Genomic DNA, 18,083 nt, shown 5'->3' with positions numbered 1-18,083 from the left:
CCTAGTATAAACAATGCTGTAATGAACATCCTCGTACATATAGATGGTTTTAGACACATTTGTGGTTATAGACGTATTTGTGGAATCAAGTAGAGTGAAAACATGCGAAGCATTAAGATACTTATGCTGACATCCACATGTCCCAGTTTATTGCCCAACAGAATATAATCAAACCTAAGCCTTTCTCCACTTTGCATGAAGGTAAAATTAGCACAAAATACAAGTATTATGAAAGTATAATGGGCTAACCATGGCACTGGTTACTCTTCTTTTTCAGGCAAGACAAAAATGTGGTTGCTATTAACAGTGACAAGTTTGATATCCACACTTGGAACTTCACATGGTTACTTTGGAAAATTACATCCTATAAGCCCTGAAGTGACTATGAATATTGTAAGTTACCAGGGTTGGGGATGGGGAACCTATAGAACCAAGAGCAACTGCCATGACTTAGAATCATGGTGAGTTGAAGCTTTTACATGACCGATCAAGAATAACTAACAGCGGGACGCCTGGGTGGTTCAGTCACTAAGCGTCTGCCTTCGGCTCAGGTCGTGATCCTGGGGTCCTGGGATCGAGTCCCACATCGGGCTCCTTGCTCAGTGAGGAGCCTGCTTCTCCCTCTCCCTCTGCTGCTCCCCCTGCTTGTGCTCTCTCTCTCTAACAAATAAATAAATAAAAAATCTTTAAAAAAAAAAAGAATAACAGCATCTACTTACCAGACGCATTTAAAAACTCAACTAAAACTAAAAGCTTTGTTTTTCCTCATCAGAGTCAGATGATCACCTATTGGGGATACCCAAGTGAAGAGTATGATGTCGTGACTGAAGACGGTTATATACTTGGGATCAACAGAATTCCTTATGGGAAGAAAAATTCAGAGAATATAGGTATAATCCTGTCTCCCTTCCTCTTTCCTTCTCTCTTTTCTTCCCTTCATTCCATCCTTGTTTCTTTCCTCCCTCCCTTCCTCCTTTCATTTCTCCCTAAGGACTTAATGAGTCTTGCTCATTCTGGAAATGCAGCAATGACAAAACCTTATCTCCAGTCTTCAAAGAGATTACCATCAAGTCAATGAGATGCATGAACAGATGGTTATAATATAATAATATGTGATAAGTGCAAGGCTAGAACTCTCCAGAGGATATTGAACTGGAAGTTCTGGTAAAGGTGCCTAACTCAGCTAGTGGAGGTCAAGGAAAACTTGCTATAGAAATAATAACTAAACTGAGTCCTGGAGGACCAGGAAGCGTTAGCCAGGATGTGTGTTACAGTAAGGAGGATGGGGAGGCGATCCGAGGCTCATTTCCTAAACAGATAAAGGTCACTTAAATAAAAATTTATCTTGTTTTCATCACAGGAAAATTGTGAAGTACAAAAAGAATAAAATTAAGCAACATCACCTATCACTTTACCACTCACAATCCACTTAAATTAACATCACGCTGAACTTCCTTAGAATATCAATTTCTCAATAGCTTTCTGAGGTATAATTGGCCTACAATAAACTGCACATGTTTAAAATGCACAATCTGATACATTGTGTCACTTGAGAAACCACCACCATGATTAAGATAATATATTCAAATATTCAACTCAATCAAGCAAACGTATTTAATTCTACTCGTCTGAAAGCCTATTTCCGTCTTCATGTTTATCTGAGAATGAGGAATGAGTGTATAAAGCTTGGATACGATTTTCTCCCTCAGGCCAGAGACCTGTTGCATTTTTGCAGCACGGTTTGCTCGCATCAGCCACAAACTGGATCTCCAACCTGCCCAACAACAGCCTGGCCTTCATTCTGGCAGACGCAGGTTATGACGTGTGGCTGGGCAACAGCAGGGGAAACACCTGGGCCAGGAGAAACCTATACTTTTCCCCAGACTCAGTTGAATTCTGGGCTTTCAGGTAAAGAAAGGGGACAAGGAAAGATGGACAATGAAAAATAAACATTGAGTCTAAAAAGCATGGGTATTCATGCGTGCATATTCCAGTCCAGTCCCATTTTAATATATTACACTCTCAGTAGGAAAAAAGCAAGTCATTTTTATTCTAATACCTTCTTGGATTCTTCCATACACCTCAGTCCAAGGGTAGCTTTTCCTTCACATTTTCTATGATCTCAGTACGCATGATTAGCCCGATTTCCTGAGTATGCTTTTCCAAATGGAATGAGCGAAATGACCGAAGCATGGAAATTTGCTGCCTTCAGCAGATTCCAGAAGGAACATCCGTGGAGATTTGGGAGGATGTCCAAACTCAGTTGGGGATTCAAGAACCCGAGTCACCATCGAAAGTGAGGTGGGGGAGGGGGCGTGAAATTTGGACACCGTGAAAAGCTTTTCAAAGGTTTCCTATCTCTGGCCCTCTCGTGCCCCATTCCTGGAAAGTGCTGATGGAAGGGGGAACAGAAGAGATTTCGGTGATGCTGCTGAGGCACAGAAGGGCTCTGAGTGTTCCAAGGCCTGAAAGGAAGCCCATGTCTCTGGAATGGTGAGAAAGAGAGATAGGTCAGGCGGGCTCCGCGGGCAATGCTGAGGGCCTCAGAGCTCACCCTTCACACAAAGAGAAGCCACTGAACAGTTTCCAACAAGGCAGTGGCAGAATCCCGTTTTCATTTTCAAAAGATTATTCTGGCTGATCTCTGGGGAGTAAAAGAGAGGGCGATATGACTCATCTCAATTGGCGCCAGAACACTGCGTACAAATGATGATTAAGTCTGACATTCATTTTTAAGGATAGAAAGAATCCCCACCTACAGATGCTCTCTTGTTTGGATTAAGTTGCAGCTGTAATGTTCTGCTTCAGAAATGATGTCAGCTCTTGATAAGAAGCCACCCCCCTCAAAAGCACATGACACTAACTAATGGTCTATAAGAAGCAATGCTTAGAGAATCCAGTTTTCTCTTTCTCAAAGAGAGGTTTAGCTATAAATATGCTTGACTTTTAGAAATTATGGCAAGGAAATGTATTCAGTTTTATTTTGTCTTTGTTTTTCTTGCAGCTTTGATGAGATGGCTAAATATGACCTTCCAGCCACGATTGACTTCATTTTAACGAAAACTGGACAGGATAAGCTACACTATGTTGGCCATTCCCAGGGTACCACCATTGGTAGGTAAAAGCAGCTGAAGCAGGTGGTTTTGTTTGTATAGACCCAGGCATGTTGGTCATCTTGCTAATTGCTTTCCATTCATCATATAAAGGAATGGCTACAACAATCCAGTGATATAGGGACAATTACTATTCCTATTGTATATATGGGGAAACAAAACATGAGGGTAGATAATTTGTGCAAAGTAACACAGGTAGGGCAAATAGGGTAGCTCAGATACCAGCTCAGGCAATCTGACTCCCAAACCCATGGTTTGAGATACTGCACCTCCTGGCCTCTGGACTGAATGTCTTCCATATATTCAACCACATTTATGGAGCACCTGCAATGTGTCCTAAGAATATAGCAATAAATAAAGGAGATGAAAATTTCCATCCTTGTGCTACAGATACTCTAGTGGGGAGGCAGAGAAAGTGACAAGGATTAAAAAGTAAAATATAGAGTAGGTTAGATAATGGTAAGGCTATGGGAAGCAAATAAATCAGGAAAGGCTATTAAGGAGCATTGGAGGGGACACAGCGAGTTCATATAGAGAATACCACCAGCTCTCTGAGTAAAGGCATGAAGGAGGTGGGCGGTGGGGGTGAGCCATGTGTACACCTGAAAGACTAATGTTCTGGGAAGAGGGAATGGCAAGTGCAAACGGTCTGAGGTTGCAGCCGGTTCAAGGAAAGGTGATGAGGCAATTCATTGTATGGCTGAATCAGGCAGAAAGCAAGAGACGAGATGGGGGCACAGTCTAAGGAAGGAGGACTATTCAGGGCTTTTTGGCTGTTACGGGGATTTCAGCTTTTACTCTGAGTAAAAAGGGAAACCAGAGTAGAGTTTTGAAGACAGGAGTACCAGGATCCGACCTCAGGATTCTCAACAGGATTAGAAGTTACACGGTCCTGTTAACAGGATTCCCCCAGTTGCCGATGGGGAGAAAGAACTGGGTAGAGGAACTAGGAAGAGGACTCTTAGAGGAACCCATGCGAGGCATGATTGTGACCTGGATGCGGGTAGGTAGCTGTGGTGCACGGTTAGGTTCTAGATGTGTTCTGGAGGTGGAACCTACAGGACTTGCCTCCACATTGGATACAGGGTATGGGGAAAGAGAGGAGTCAGGGATGACACAAGATTTGTGGCCTGAGTGCCTAGAGCAATGGAGATGCCCAACCCACGAGGGGGATGGCTGTGAGGAGGGCTGATATGGTCCAGGGGCACAGGGGCTCTGTTTTCTCGCTGTTGGCTGTCAGATACCTGTTGGAGATCTAAGTGGAAGGCCAGGCAGTTGAGTAATGATACAAATCTGGAGTTCAGGGGAGAGGACTGGACTGAAAACACAAAATGTATGTGAGACAGGATGCAATAACCAATGGAGTGAGTTCAGACAGGAAAGAGGAGGAGCCCGAGGACTAAGCCCTGGGCTGCTCTTAATTTAGACGATGAGGAGGAACCAGACAAAGGAGCTGAGGAGTCATGGTGACAGTGCTATGAGGAGCCAGGAGTCCCTGGTGTTCTGGAAGTCAAGGGGAGGACATGTTTTAAGAAGGAGAAGGTGGTCAACTGTGGAAGAGGCTACTGATGAATCATGTGAACTGAAGTCTAAGAAGGGACCATTGGATTTGGCAGCCGGACAGGTGTAGGGAACCTTCCTAACAGCAACCTCAGAGGAGTGGTTGGGATGAAAGCATAATCCAGTGAGTTCAAGAGCGCATGAGAGAAAGCTATAAATGGAAGGAAAAGGGTGGAAGCAGAAGGGGAAGATGGGGTCACAGGGGAGGAATAACGATGTGTTTTTATGATAGTCCCTACTCTCAGCTGATAACCTGAGTCCCTGCCATGAAGCTAAGCAATCAGAGCATCCATATATAGACATCTATGCAGGGAAGTAGATGAACTTGGTGGCGGGCACATGGATCTCACCTATAGAATTTTAAAGAGTTTATTTTTTTATTTGAGAGCAAGCGAGCATGAGTGGGCAGAGGGAGAAGCAGACTCCCTCCTGAGCAGGGAGCCTCACATGGGGCTCGATCCCAGGACCCTGGTATCATGACCTGAGCTGAAGGCAGACGCTTAACTAACTGAGCCACCCAGGCACCACTCACCTATAAAATTTTAGAGAAAAATGTCAGTGACAAAGAGCTTCCCAGTGTCCTTTGTCATTACATCATAGGTCATGTTCCCAAGGAAATGAGGATTAGTATTCAGGGTGTTTTATAAATAAACACTGCTAGGGTAAAGGGCAGAAAAGCAGGACTAGGCAGAGAGAGAAGCTGGGACGTGACATGGTCTCAAAAAGGTCTCTGCCAGCTCTGTATGAGATGGCTCTTCAGAGTCTTTGAGTGGGACTAGGTGACCCACTTGCTGACCAGCCATTCAATGCAGACTGCCCTGGGAAGGGATTCCCTTGAATCCTTTGAGAACCTTGGATTCTCTTGAGCAAAAGCAAAATTAGAAAGGAGTCACAAACTCCCTGCCTCTAGGGTTGAATAAATGTCTTAGACATGAAGAAGAATCTGGACAGTGCAGCACAGCATCAATCACATGTGGTCAGCAATCGACTCAAATCCTTTTTTTTTTTTAAGATTTATTTATTTATTTATTTTAGAGAGAGAGAGCATGCGCGCATGTGCACAGGGAGACAGGCAGAGGGAGAGGGAGAATCCCAAGCAGACTTCCCACTGAGCAAGGAGCCTGACTTGGGGCTCGATCTCACGACCCTGAGATCCATGACCTGAGCCAAAATCAAGAGTCGGACACTCAACCAACTGAGCCACTCAGGCACCCCTCAAAATCCTTTGTTAAAAAGGGGGAGATGTTCTAGATTACTAAAATTGACTCCTTCAGTTTCCAAAACCATACAAAAATTTCATTATTTTGGAGGGAAGTCTGCCTTAACTTATGACACACTGCTGCATTTTTAAAGAGCACCCATTGAACAGAGTTTAACCTTTCCTCAATGATCTAAGGTTATAAAATTATTGCCTTGAGATGCAATGCAACAATTTCCTAGGATTTATTGAGATGAGTAGAACTGACACTAAATGACACCAAACTACCACTCTTTGGAGCCATTTGAATTTTGAACATTCTATTCTTCTTTGTCACTAATGGATACCTTGTCATTGCTGTCGCCACACTCATAGATTTCTGGGAGGTGTTTCTGCTTTGAATTTGCATCTTTTAATCTTCTGTGTACTGGAAAGTCAGATAAGTATCCTTGTTAGGATTGTGTCTCAAATAGGATTGTTTATTCTGAGCAAGCAAACGTATTCGGGGAAGTCACCTGTCCTGACAGTGAGGGGACATCCAAGCCAAGTCTTCAAGTGTGATTCTTGCTTTCTCTGGGTGATAGGCTTGCTGTAATCTGCAGAATTAGGCAACCAAGAGCACCATTCTTCCTTAAGCAGAATTAGGCTGAGGTAGGTGAGGTAGGTGTTTACATTTGAAAGTCTTTTTTATTTTTTTCAGGTCATTCTTGTGTCTAATCAATATGTCATTATAAACCGTGGGGAGAGATTATCCTATGTAGTTTGACTGTATAGAGTTTAGCTTAAAAACTCTTTGATCACATCCCAATCTACCAATTGGTACCAATGAATGGTACCAATATGCTACCATTCATAAGACCAATTAATTACAGTCAAGATTTGAGTATATTTACCATGCGGAGATGTTTGAATTATTGTGTCTAGTCACTTGTCCAGCATTTACAATGTGCCTAGTGTCCTGGTAAATGCCTTCTATAACTCGCTTCACTTGGTTCCTAAAAAAACCTACTGAAGCACTCATTATTATTAGCCCCATATTTCAGATGAGGAAAATGAAGCTCATAGTGCTTAAGTGATTTGTCCAAGGTCACAAAACTAGTAAACCACATAGCCAGGATTCAAATCTTGTTTGGTCAGATTTAAAACTTTTTCAATCTTCCCACTTACATACCCTACTCATATTAAATGCTAATTATCTCATTGTGATGACATGAATTTGAACTCATCAAAACCTATATGTAGTATAAATAACTCTTTATCACCCCATGTGAATCGTAGGTTGGCCTGTTTTCTAAAGTCAGATGAAAGAATTTATTTTAACTTTTTACAAGTTCTAGCCTCATGCATATTCCTAGAGAGAATCTATGAAAATAAAACAAATATACTAAGATTTGATCGCTCTGAACAAGCAGAGGTGGTCATTTTCTCTCTCTTAGTAAACGGCACTGAGTAAATCCAAAATAATGTCCACTTGTAAAACACACACACACACACACACACACACACCTTCTTCACTGGTTCCTTGTCATTCTGTTTCAGGTTTCATCGCCTTTTCTACCAATCCCAAGCTGGCTAAAAGAATCAAAACCTTCTATGCATTAGCTCCAGTTGCCACTGTGAAGTACACCAAAAGCCTGGTAAACAAACTCGCGCTTGTTCCTTCATTCCTCTTCAAGGTATGTGATTGTCTTTAACTGAATCTAAGATATCAAATTATCCTTGGTCTCAGACTGATGGAAAGAGAAGAGAAACACCGTGCGGACAACCATGTTTCTGGCCAAGAATGGAAATGTGCACATGCGTGTTTTAGTTCTTGACTAGCGCTGACCATGGTTGAATCCCCATTAAAGCCGCTGAGATCCCCCTTTATTTCTGCATTCTCAGTTACTTTATCTGGGTTAGCAATACCGGGAGTGTTGGTCCCCTTCACAGACGTTTCGTTTCCTTCATAGCTGTATGAAAACCATGATTCAGGGAAGGAGAAATAAAAACAAAACCAGTCAAAGAAGAAGCCTAAATCACCTGCGCCAAGAAAACCAGAAAGGGGAAGGGTAGAAAAAAAAGCGAAGGAGAGGGAAAAGGAGAAAGAATGCTCCTTGAGGCAAGCACCTTGAGACCCTTCATCAAATGCCCTTGGCTTTCCAAAACTTTTCCTAAGAGCTTCCCCTTTAAATGGGGTTCCAGAGTGCAGGAGTGTGGATTGCAATAAGCCGTAAATATTAAGTGTCTTGTATAAGTAGGCACACACCAGAGGGAATTAATGATCTTTGTTTTTCCAACACTTAATCACCTACCGAAACCAATGCACCCAGACACCGACACAACTTCCTTCAGGAAAACAGTTTTACTGCAGGCCCTAGAACGTAATGATGCTATTTCCTTCTGTGGTTTTGTGCTATTCATTTCTTTTCACTCTGAACTAACCTGTATGTTGAAAGCCTGAGACTTTATCTACAAACTATATTTGTAAAGCTTTTGTTCAAAATGTGAAAATTTGGGATGACTTTGAGTATCATGACTGGCTGCATTAATGCAGGTGTTTCTTTCCTACTTATGCTCAGATTTTCTGATAGGCAGTGTAGATAGTTGGTTTAAAAATAACAATAATAAGTGTTAGACCTTAAGTCAGAGGCTTGAGGTTTGGGTCAGGATGCTAGCTTTATAGAATTTATTAACTTTATAGTCAGATCTAGTTAGCACAAGATCCCAACTATTTCTTAGCCTCCTGTTTCCTCATGTATAATATGGGGATAACCAAATGTCTTTTCCTCAAGAAGAGTTGAGGCAAATCCTTCCAAAGGCTTTGCTGAAAATATGGCTGAGTCACCATTTCGGCTCCTGATCTTTTCACGTTTTATTGCTGAAATCACACATCTTGACACTTAGTTATGACATCCTGCCACGTTGTTTTATGATTTTATTTCATAACACTTTTTAACCCAACTAGACTGTAACTCTTTGTGTCTTGTACTTCTTCTCGGCAGCCACTACGTTTCTCAACGGAACAGTAAATATTCAATGTTGGTCATCTGCCCTGTCCATTCCCCAACTTTATTGTGGGAATTAAATGAGAAAAAGTATATGAAATTCCTGAAACAACATAAAGAAATATGAAAATCTCATCAGCCAATTCACACCTGTACCAGTAAACTAGACAAATTAATGTCTTCTCGGTTGCTTAATTTTTACAATCCTCTACCGATGCTTTTATTTTTCAGCTTATCTTTGGTGACAAAATATTCTTCCCACACCAGTTTTTTGAACAATTTCTTGCTACTGAGGTGTGTTCCCGTGAGACAGTGGATCTCGTCTGCAGCAATGCCTTATTCATCATTTGTGGATTTGACACTAAGAACTTGAACGTGGTTTGTATGCATTGACATTCCTTTTTTTTTTTTATAAGATTTTGTTTATTTATTTGACAGAGAGACACAGCGAGAGAGGGAACACAAACAGGGGGAGAGAGTGAGGGAAAAGCTGGCTCCCTGCTGAACAGGGAGTCCGATGAGGGGCTCGATCCTAGGACCCTGGGATCATGACCTGAGCCGAAGGCAGACGCTTAACGACTGAGCCACCCAGGTGCCCCTGCATTGACATTTCTATTCTGAATATTTTGAGCAAATTTTGATGACTTGTCCTACCATCACTTAGACATGATATTCTAAAAAAAAAAAAACTAGGAGTAGTGGGCTCCTGGGTGGCTCAGTTGGTTAAGCATCCAACTCTTGATCTCGGCTCAGGTCTTGATCTGAGGGTCATGAGTTCAAGCCCCATGTTGGGCTCCATGCTGGGTGTGGAGTCTACTTAAAACAAAAACAAAACAAAAAAACTAGGAGTAGCTTCAGAATTGTGTCCATGCTATGTAGATAAGCCCAAGGGAAGTCACATCATTGCTCCCAGTTTCATTCCCTCTAGCTCCCTGCTGTCACCCAAGTGCCCCCTAAAGTAAACAGCAGGTAGAAAAAGTAGTAGATAGTGAGCACTACTCACTTCTGACCACCTAAGTAATTGGTGTAACATTTCAATTCTGTGAGGGGACTCATTGAACCATATATTTTGGCAGGCTCCTCTACCGATGTCTAAGCATTGAATAAATGTCCTTAATGCTGATAGTCATTCCCATAAATTTTATAAAATTTATTTCAGAGCAATGATTTATGTTAGCTTTTGTCCATATCCTTTACCTGGCTATTTCACTTGCTTTGAATTGGGTTTGGGTTTTAAAACGTGTATGACAAAGTGCAGGATCAAAAGTAGTGAAGAGCATGGATTCAGGGTAAGAGCCAAAATTCAAATCCTATCTTTGGAGCTGAGTTACACTCATCTATCTTGGTTTCCTTGTCCACAAAATGTATTATTGTGGAGATTAAATGAACTAATATGTGTAAAGTACGGAGGATATAGTTCAAAGCATATGGCTCATAAGAATAGCATAGGTTTTGCTACTAATACTATTGTATACTGACAATTATCCTCCCTCAGAATTGTCGGTTTAGTTATATATCCTTGAACACCTAAGAAAACCAAGTTCATTGACAAGAAGGTATAATTCTACCTTCAGGTACCTACTCATTAAACAATATTTATTGGGGCACTACTAAGTGTTGTCGCTACTGGGAACACAAAGGTGAAAACACAGATATGTTCCTGCTGTCATGGAAATCAAGGATATCCAGTCCTTTTTCTCAATGCTGATCAGAATCTGTGGATATTTTAAAATATATATGAACAAAGGGAATTTTCCTTCGTTTCTATTTTGGATGGTAAATAAAAGTCTCATCCTTCTGTCTTGCAAGCGAGTCCCTCTCCATGGATCTGGGAATGGCTGCCATTTTATATGTGGAGTATGATGGAGCCATCTACCCTTGTCACACTAAGAAAAGGCAGAACAAGTTACTGCATTCCATTCATAAGAGCCTTCTGAGAAAAACCATAGTAAAATAGAGATGAGGAGCAAAGGAAATTAGAGATTTCATCCTTCTGCATGAACATTATGTAGAGAAAGATTTCATTCTTCTATGATAATGGTCAATTTGTTTGCCCTTAGCCATGGTCCTCCACAGAGTGGCACTAAGACCCACTATGAACTAGTCTATGCAAGCTGAGACACGGATTTCAGTTTGTTGTCTGGGGTCTGATCATGGTGGATTAGGACACTGATAGGATAGCAGGATAGCACAACAATTGTAAATATCCTATACGTGTATACTGACTATCATATATACAATGTGCACATACATATGTCTCCTTATATATGCATATATAGGTCTGCAAAGCAAAAGGCTTGTGTGTGGACATTACATCTACAGCACTCTGGCACTGGGTAGAGAAGAATGAAAGCTGAGAATTTAGAGATCTAGATTAAAGTCTCTGGCTCCACCCTGATATGAGCTGCATGACATTGGACATTTCTCTAAACTTCTCTGAGCCCCGATTCCCATTTTGATAAAAGGGATGATGAGTTCTCCTCATTGAGGGGCTACAAATCAAACAAACTGGCTCATGCAATTACGGTTTGCAAGATCTAAAGCAGCATACAACTGTGTTGCTCATCTCCTTTGGTAAATGCTGCCCTTAGGCACTTGACCTGGATCAGAAAAACTTAAATCTTAGCTGTTTTTAAGAAACCAAATATACATCTGTGTGTGCCTTTGCTTTCTAGAGTCGCTTGGATGTGTATCTATCACATAATCCAGCGGGAACATCGGTTCAGGACGTCCTCCACTGGGCCCAGGTATCATTTCTCAAATGCTGTTAAAACTTCTTTTGTGTACCTGAACCCCTGGCACTTTACCAGAATCACTGAAAATAACTATCAGTCCATGTGAATGAAAATCCTATGAGGGGCTCCTGGGTGGCTGAGTCAGTTGAGCTTCTGACTCTTGATTTTGGCTCAGGTCATAATCTTGGGGTCATGAGCTCAAGCCCTGCATCAGGCTCTGTGCTGAACATGGAACCTGCTTAAGATTCTCTCTCTCTTCCTCTCCCTCTACCCCTCCCCCACCCCTCTCGTGTGCATGCATTCTCTCTCTCTAAAAAAAAATAAAAATAAAATCCCATGAAAACAGTCACTTCGGGGAGCAAACAAATGATTTTTGATGACGTGGCATGTGAGAAAAAAGTATTTCAAGCAAAGCCACATTTAAACTTGTATAAATATCTGGTCCTGGATGGTCTTGGTTTTTGGAAGGAGAAATAGTGCTTCAAATATTGTTTAAATTGAAAATAAACTAACTGGAAGTGTCTGAATTTTGTTTTTCACATAGCAAGGAGAGTTTTTATTTCCTTGTGTTCTTCATTTCTCTACATTAGGCTGTTAAGTCTGGGAAGTTCCAAGCTTTTGACTGGGGCAGCCCAGCTCAGAACATGCTGCACTATCATCAGGTAAGCTTCTCCAAGTTGAAATTGTTCACATTTTGAAAGACAAAGATATAAAAGGTTAAAGGTAAAATTATGATAATCGTGCATATATTTTCCAAAGGAATGTTGGTGCCCAGACTCATCCTTAAGGAAATTAGAAAGTAGACAATAATTTCCTTGGAATCCCTTCATCATGCCAGACATCACCCCGTCTCCATTCTCCCTCTGTGCACTCTGCTCCATCGGCTGCACTCAGGGTACTGCACCGCCGCGTGCGAGAACCTCCTAGAACACATCACCCCTCACCCCCTTACACAGCTCTGCCCTGTATCCCAGCCGCCCAGCATACGGTCCTCTCCTTTGGGAAGTGCAATTTGCTGATACAACAAGCCAATAATTCGAACTGTTCATGAGATAAAGCTGGAATCTCTGGTCTTCTTCAACAATAGCCCCTCCTTTGTGAACAGCCAGAGAAGTGATCCCACCATATTCCCAGAGGTAAGATGTTAGGATGGCGTGCTCGCAGGTCAAGGCTGGAGATACTCCTCAGCAGACAGAGGCCTTGTTGGAGAGGCAGACATACTGGCCACCCCTTGCACTTGCTGCTGCTTTGGAGTCCATCCTCTCTGAGGCCCCCTAGGCGTTGAGTCAGGAATTGCTTCATCTCGCCACCCAGACTCGGAATGAGGCAATGTCTGCAAGCCCTCAGCTCAGGGTACACCCTCAGACCATCACTGGCTACATTTGAATGGAGAGCTACTCTGCAGTTTTTATAATTTTCTTCCCTTCCTTCTTATCCCACCCCAAATTTTCCGCCCAAGTATTGGCTGAGCAGCCCTACTGATTTTCATCTGCTTCCACGACTTGATGTTTACAAGGGATTTCTATCTCTTCACCACAATATCTTATGTGTAGAGAAGATAACCCCCCTTTTTGTGACATTTTTGATGTCTTTAAAGAGGTACCATCAGATCAAACATTGTTGAAAACTTTTCCCCCCAACCATTGCCTCCTCAAACCCCCAAAACACAGTCATTCTTTGCATCTACCTTTCTACTGGGCTCTGTCATCAGAGGCTTTCATCTTAAAGGACCCAAAATAACAAATCCCAAGCCCACCCTCCCTCTAGCCAAGCCATAAAACAGCACAGATGGTCTTCAACTAACTGAGCACTGACACTAATTTAAGAGCCAGAAGCTAGCATTTAGAAAACTCTTTGAATAATGGAGTATGAATAAAGGTAAGTGGGCTTATTATTATGGATATTCTCCACACCCCTTTCTCCACTATAATAAAGTGTTAAAATACTATGGAAAATTATATATGATGAAATATTTTGTTATGACACAAGTTGGCTATTATATAAAGTGAGAATATAGAAAAATGTAGTATATCAGTTTAGTAATCTTGAGAATATGATCTAAAAAGCTAACAAAGTTCTCTGTGGATAGTGGTAAAATTGGTAATGATTTACTTATTCCCTTGTCCTGCTTTATAAACCTCTTTAAAATCTATGTGTAAATGGTGATCTTCTAGAAATTGCAAATGAGACTGATGATAGCTTTTATCAGAATTTTAACCAATATTTAGTAAAATCAGGTAAGTATTAAATAAATGCAACCCCTTCAATGAACTAACTGACCTACCAACTGACCATACTGGTGAATCAATACAAAGCCAAAATAAATAACTCAAGATATTTCGAGATCATACTTTAGAGGGGCTGGGTAGAAACAGTCTATTACAGTTAGAATCCAATCAAATCCACTTTCTTGAGCTTGGGTAGAAATCTAAGTTTTTAATTTGCCAAGAATTGTTATCTAAAGACTTGCTATTCAAGGCATGGTCCAGAGCCAAGAGGATCAGCATTCACCTGGGAATGCAGAATCCCGGCTCTTCCCCCAGATGTACCGAATCTTCATTTTAACAAGATCCCCAAGTGATTCACAGGCCCTTTCAAGTTTGAGAAGTACTGACCTAAAACATATCGCATCCACTTCATTGTGTGGATAAAGGTGACTTTCTCTGAGCAATCACTGGTAAGAATCTCCTTCTAAAACTCCATCATGCCATGTGCAACAACATGGATCAAACTTGAGGGCATTATGCTAAGTGAAGTAAGTCAGACAGAGAAAGACACATACTGTATGATCTCACTTATATGTAGAATCTGAAAACAAAAACAACAGCTGAGTTCATAGATACAGAGAACAGATGGCTGGCTGCCAGAGGTGTGGGGGGTACAGGGTGGGTGAAATGGATGAAGACGGTCAAAAGGCACAAACTTCCAGTTTATACAATAAATAAGTCCCAAGGATGTCATGTACAGCATGGTGATTATAATTAACAATGCTCTATTGTATATTTGGAAGTTACGGAGAAAGTGGATCTTAAAAGTTCTCATCACAAGAAAAAAATTTGTAACTATGTGTGGTGATGGACATTAACTAGACATACTGGGGTGATTATTTCACAATATATGCATCAATTAAATCATTATGTTGTACACCTGAAATTGATACAATGTTATGTGTTAATTACACCTCAGTAGAAAAAGTCATCAACCAATGCAATATCCTCTAGCCAAGGAATAAGTATTGGGCTTTAAAGTGCAGCTACCTATAAACACTAGGGTTCTTTCTCTCTTGTGTTTTAGCCCACACCTCCCTACTACAACTTGACGGACATGCATGTGCCAATTGCAGTGTGGAACGGAGGCAATGACTTGTTGGCCGACCCTCAAGACGTTGACCTTCTGCTTTCCAAACTCCCCAACCTCATTTACCACAAGAAGATTCCTCCTTACAATCACTTGGATTTTATCTGGGCCATGGATGCCCCTCAAGTAATTTACAACGATATTGTTTCTATGATGGGAGAAAATAATAAGTAGTTCCCCATTTAAAGAATTATCCATTTATTGTTCCAAAATAAGTTCTTCTCTCTCACATGGTGTTTGGGATACAGGGATTCTTTCTGTAATTTTGACTTCAGAAATATATTAGCATCAACGATCTTTCTAGTTGTCATTTTGAATGTCAAAAAAGTTTTACATTTTTTTTATTTTTCACTTAAGATGGGTCTTGAAACACTTGGAAAAACACATTTGTGGGGAGGTGAAATGTCTCTCCCAGTGCTCCCACCCCAATGATCTTCTAAACTCAACATAGATTGTGAGACATGAGTCATGAGTGTTACCAAAAGACAGTCATGGGATAGACTCTGGGGCATGCTTGAGATTGAGTACATTGCTTTCTATGGTCTATTGTTGCTGAAGCTCACTCTCTCCCTCTGTACGCTGGTGATATTCCTTGCTGTTTTGCCTATTTAACCCCATGAAAAGGCAAATTAAGCTATCAGCTGAATGAAGGTCAGCTCACTTTCACTTCCTAGAGGGAAGAGAGCAACTGGCAATATGGAGCTGTAGTTCTGGAAGTTGGGCTACAAGGTGTGTTCTCCATCCTTCCTGCTGTTCTACCCCCATCCCTGGACCTTGGCCACAGAACATGCGACAACCAACCATAAGATTTTTTACATTACCATCACCATTCTGGCAACCACAGGATCCAGAAACACTCCCACTGATAATTTAAGTCAGAAGATGCAAATGTCATCATTCGGTGCGCCCACCCCCAAAATGGCTCCTCCAAACTTCCAGAATCTCCTGTAAGCACAGCCTCACCTGAGAAATTCTATCAACCCTGTAATATCATGACCTCATATTTTATAAATTAAGCTTTTCGGGTCACACATATCATGCTATGGGTAGGGTTTAATGTATAAAATACAAATGAGATCAAGAGTATCTTGTACCCACATCGTATATAGAACATAGTGAGTAGTCACAAAAATCTGTTAATGATTTTTATTACACTGCCACGTCCTTCAACCTTTGCTGGAAAAGCCCAAAGCCTTCTTGTTTGTTTCACCCCCTTTATTTTGAAAGTGGCAACAAGAGATTGTTAAAAGTGGATCATTTAAAAGTCTTTATTTCAATGAACTTTGTTGGTGGGCTTTAATAAAGTGACATGAGAATCTCAGGGACTAGTGACCAATATTCATGGTGGTGGAGCTGGTTAAGGAGTCAGATGCTTCATCAACTCGTCCTTCTCAAGAAAAGAACAATCCTTATATTTGTATAGTCTCCTGTGCTTTTGGAGCTAACTACCTTTCTTTTAGACTGCATTTAGCAGACAGGGGCAACTTTGGTTTTGGTTGTTGAACACAAGTAAACACATTTGCTCCTACAGAAGCTCTGCTCATATCCCTCATTCCTAAATCTGAACTGTCAACTTCTCAGCTGATCTTCAAGGATTTATTTCTCTAGCTACTATCTTGCTCCCATATTAACTTGAAGCAAATTTAAGACATTACATATTTCACCCATTGAGTATTTCAGGATGTATTTCTAGAAGATCAGGTCTCTCTTTTTAACATAACAAAACCATCATCACATCCAAAAGTTTCTTAATATCATTAAACATCCAGTCAGTGTTCAGGGTTCCAATTGTCGCATAGATGTCAAATTTTTTTACAGTTTGTTTGCATCAGAACCCAAATATGCTCTTCACTTTTTATTGGTTGATCTGCCTCTTATCTCTTTAGGTCTATAGGTCATCTGCCCCCTCTCTTTTTATTTCTTGAATTTTTTTGGTTATTGTTGTTAATGAAATGGTGTCTTTGGCTTGTAGTTTCATACCATTGAGATTTTGCTGATTATATTCTAGTTGTATAATTTAACATGTTCCTCTCCACTTCACATCTCCCATAAGTCAGGATTTCTAACCCCCAACACTATGGCCATTTTATTTGCCAGATAATTTTGCCCAGATAATCCCTGGGCATTCTAGGATTTAGCAGCATCTAGGTAGGTGGCCTCTACCCACCAGATGTCAGCAGCACACACACCCGAATTAGTGATAACTAAAAATATCTGCAGACATTGTCAAATATCACCTTAAGGGGAGAACTGTCCATCGTCCCTGCCAAGAACCATTTTTGTGAATTGTAACCTTGATCACATCGAGATCTTTTTTGGAAAAGCTACTTCATAGACGGTATTGTGTTTTTCTAGAATGAGGATCAGAATGCAGAATTGTTCATTGTTCAGGATGTCAGTAGCTATGTCTTTGCAGCACCCAGATTCAGCTGTTCACTAGGGGTTAGGGAACGATGATATTCTAGCTGAATCATTTTTTCTTCATTTATTAGCCAGGATGCTTCGGTAGGAGAAAATTTTCTTCATATGTTATTTGGCTACCCAAAATATATGATTCTTTCCCTTTTTCAATTTCCAAAATGAGTTTTCCTTCTTTTAGTATCATAATCAATTAATGTTCCTTTGCATATTTGATGTGTTTCAATGCAATGCAATTTTTATTCTTAGAGATATTAAAATTATTCCCATATACTGCTTGTGAGAGGCTCTAGGAATGGTCATGTCTCCTTTTGACCTAACTGTCATCTTGTGTATTTGCCTCCCCTGCTCTGGAATCAGTTATTTCTCCAAGAAGTCCTGGCTCCTTTTAAGAAGCCTTATTCCACTAGGGAGGTTGATCATTGTTATTGGGTTGGTCATTGTTTTTAGGCTTTTTCAGTGACGAGAGCTAGGTAATTTTTTTAAGATAAACTACATCATGGAGTGTCTAAGTGGCTCAGTCAGTTAAGTGTCCAACTCTTGGTTTCAGCTCAGGTCATGATCTCAGGATTTTGAGATTGAGCCCCACATCGGGCTCCACGCTCCTTGTGGAGTCTCCTTGAGATTCTTTCATTCTCCCTCTGCCCCTTCCCCCATTCACACTCTCTAAATAAATAAATAAATAAATAAATAAATAAATAAATAAATAAATAAA

The 18,083-nt window shown here is 40.9% G+C and overlaps 1 protein-coding gene across 2 annotated transcripts; it reads left to right on the top strand.

Annotated features, from left to right (window-relative positions):
- The first annotated feature begins 267 nt into the window (after positions 1-267).
- LIPF (lipase F, gastric type) lies at positions 268-15,171 on the top strand. 2 transcript variants are annotated; one of them, XM_035008384.1, is made up of 9 exons: positions 268-393; positions 773-890; positions 1,809-1,908; positions 3,005-3,114; positions 7,411-7,547; positions 9,090-9,236; positions 11,534-11,605; positions 12,184-12,255; positions 14,888-15,171. In XM_035008384.1, the coding sequence occupies exons 1-9, from the start codon at positions 289-291 to the stop codon at positions 15,122-15,124; spliced, it is 1,098 nt and encodes a 365-aa protein (XP_034864275.1). In that variant the 5' UTR covers positions 268-288; the 3' UTR covers positions 15,125-15,171. The 2 variants fall into 2 exon arrangements, with proteins under 2 accessions (XP_034864275.1, XP_034864274.1); XM_035008383.1 differs by having other exon boundaries at positions 1,710-1,908.
- The last annotated feature ends 2,912 nt before the right edge of the window (positions 15,172-18,083 follow it).

Source organism: Mirounga leonina, unplaced genomic scaffold (assembly GCF_011800145.1).
Source record: "Mirounga leonina isolate KUSES-001 unplaced genomic scaffold, KU_Mleo_1.0 Mir_152, whole genome shotgun sequence".
In the NCBI taxonomy this organism is placed as follows: domain Eukaryota; kingdom Metazoa; phylum Chordata; class Mammalia; order Carnivora; family Phocidae; genus Mirounga; species Mirounga leonina.
The sequence above is the reverse complement of the archived record's forward strand: the minus strand, read 5'-3'. Positions and strand labels throughout refer to the sequence as shown.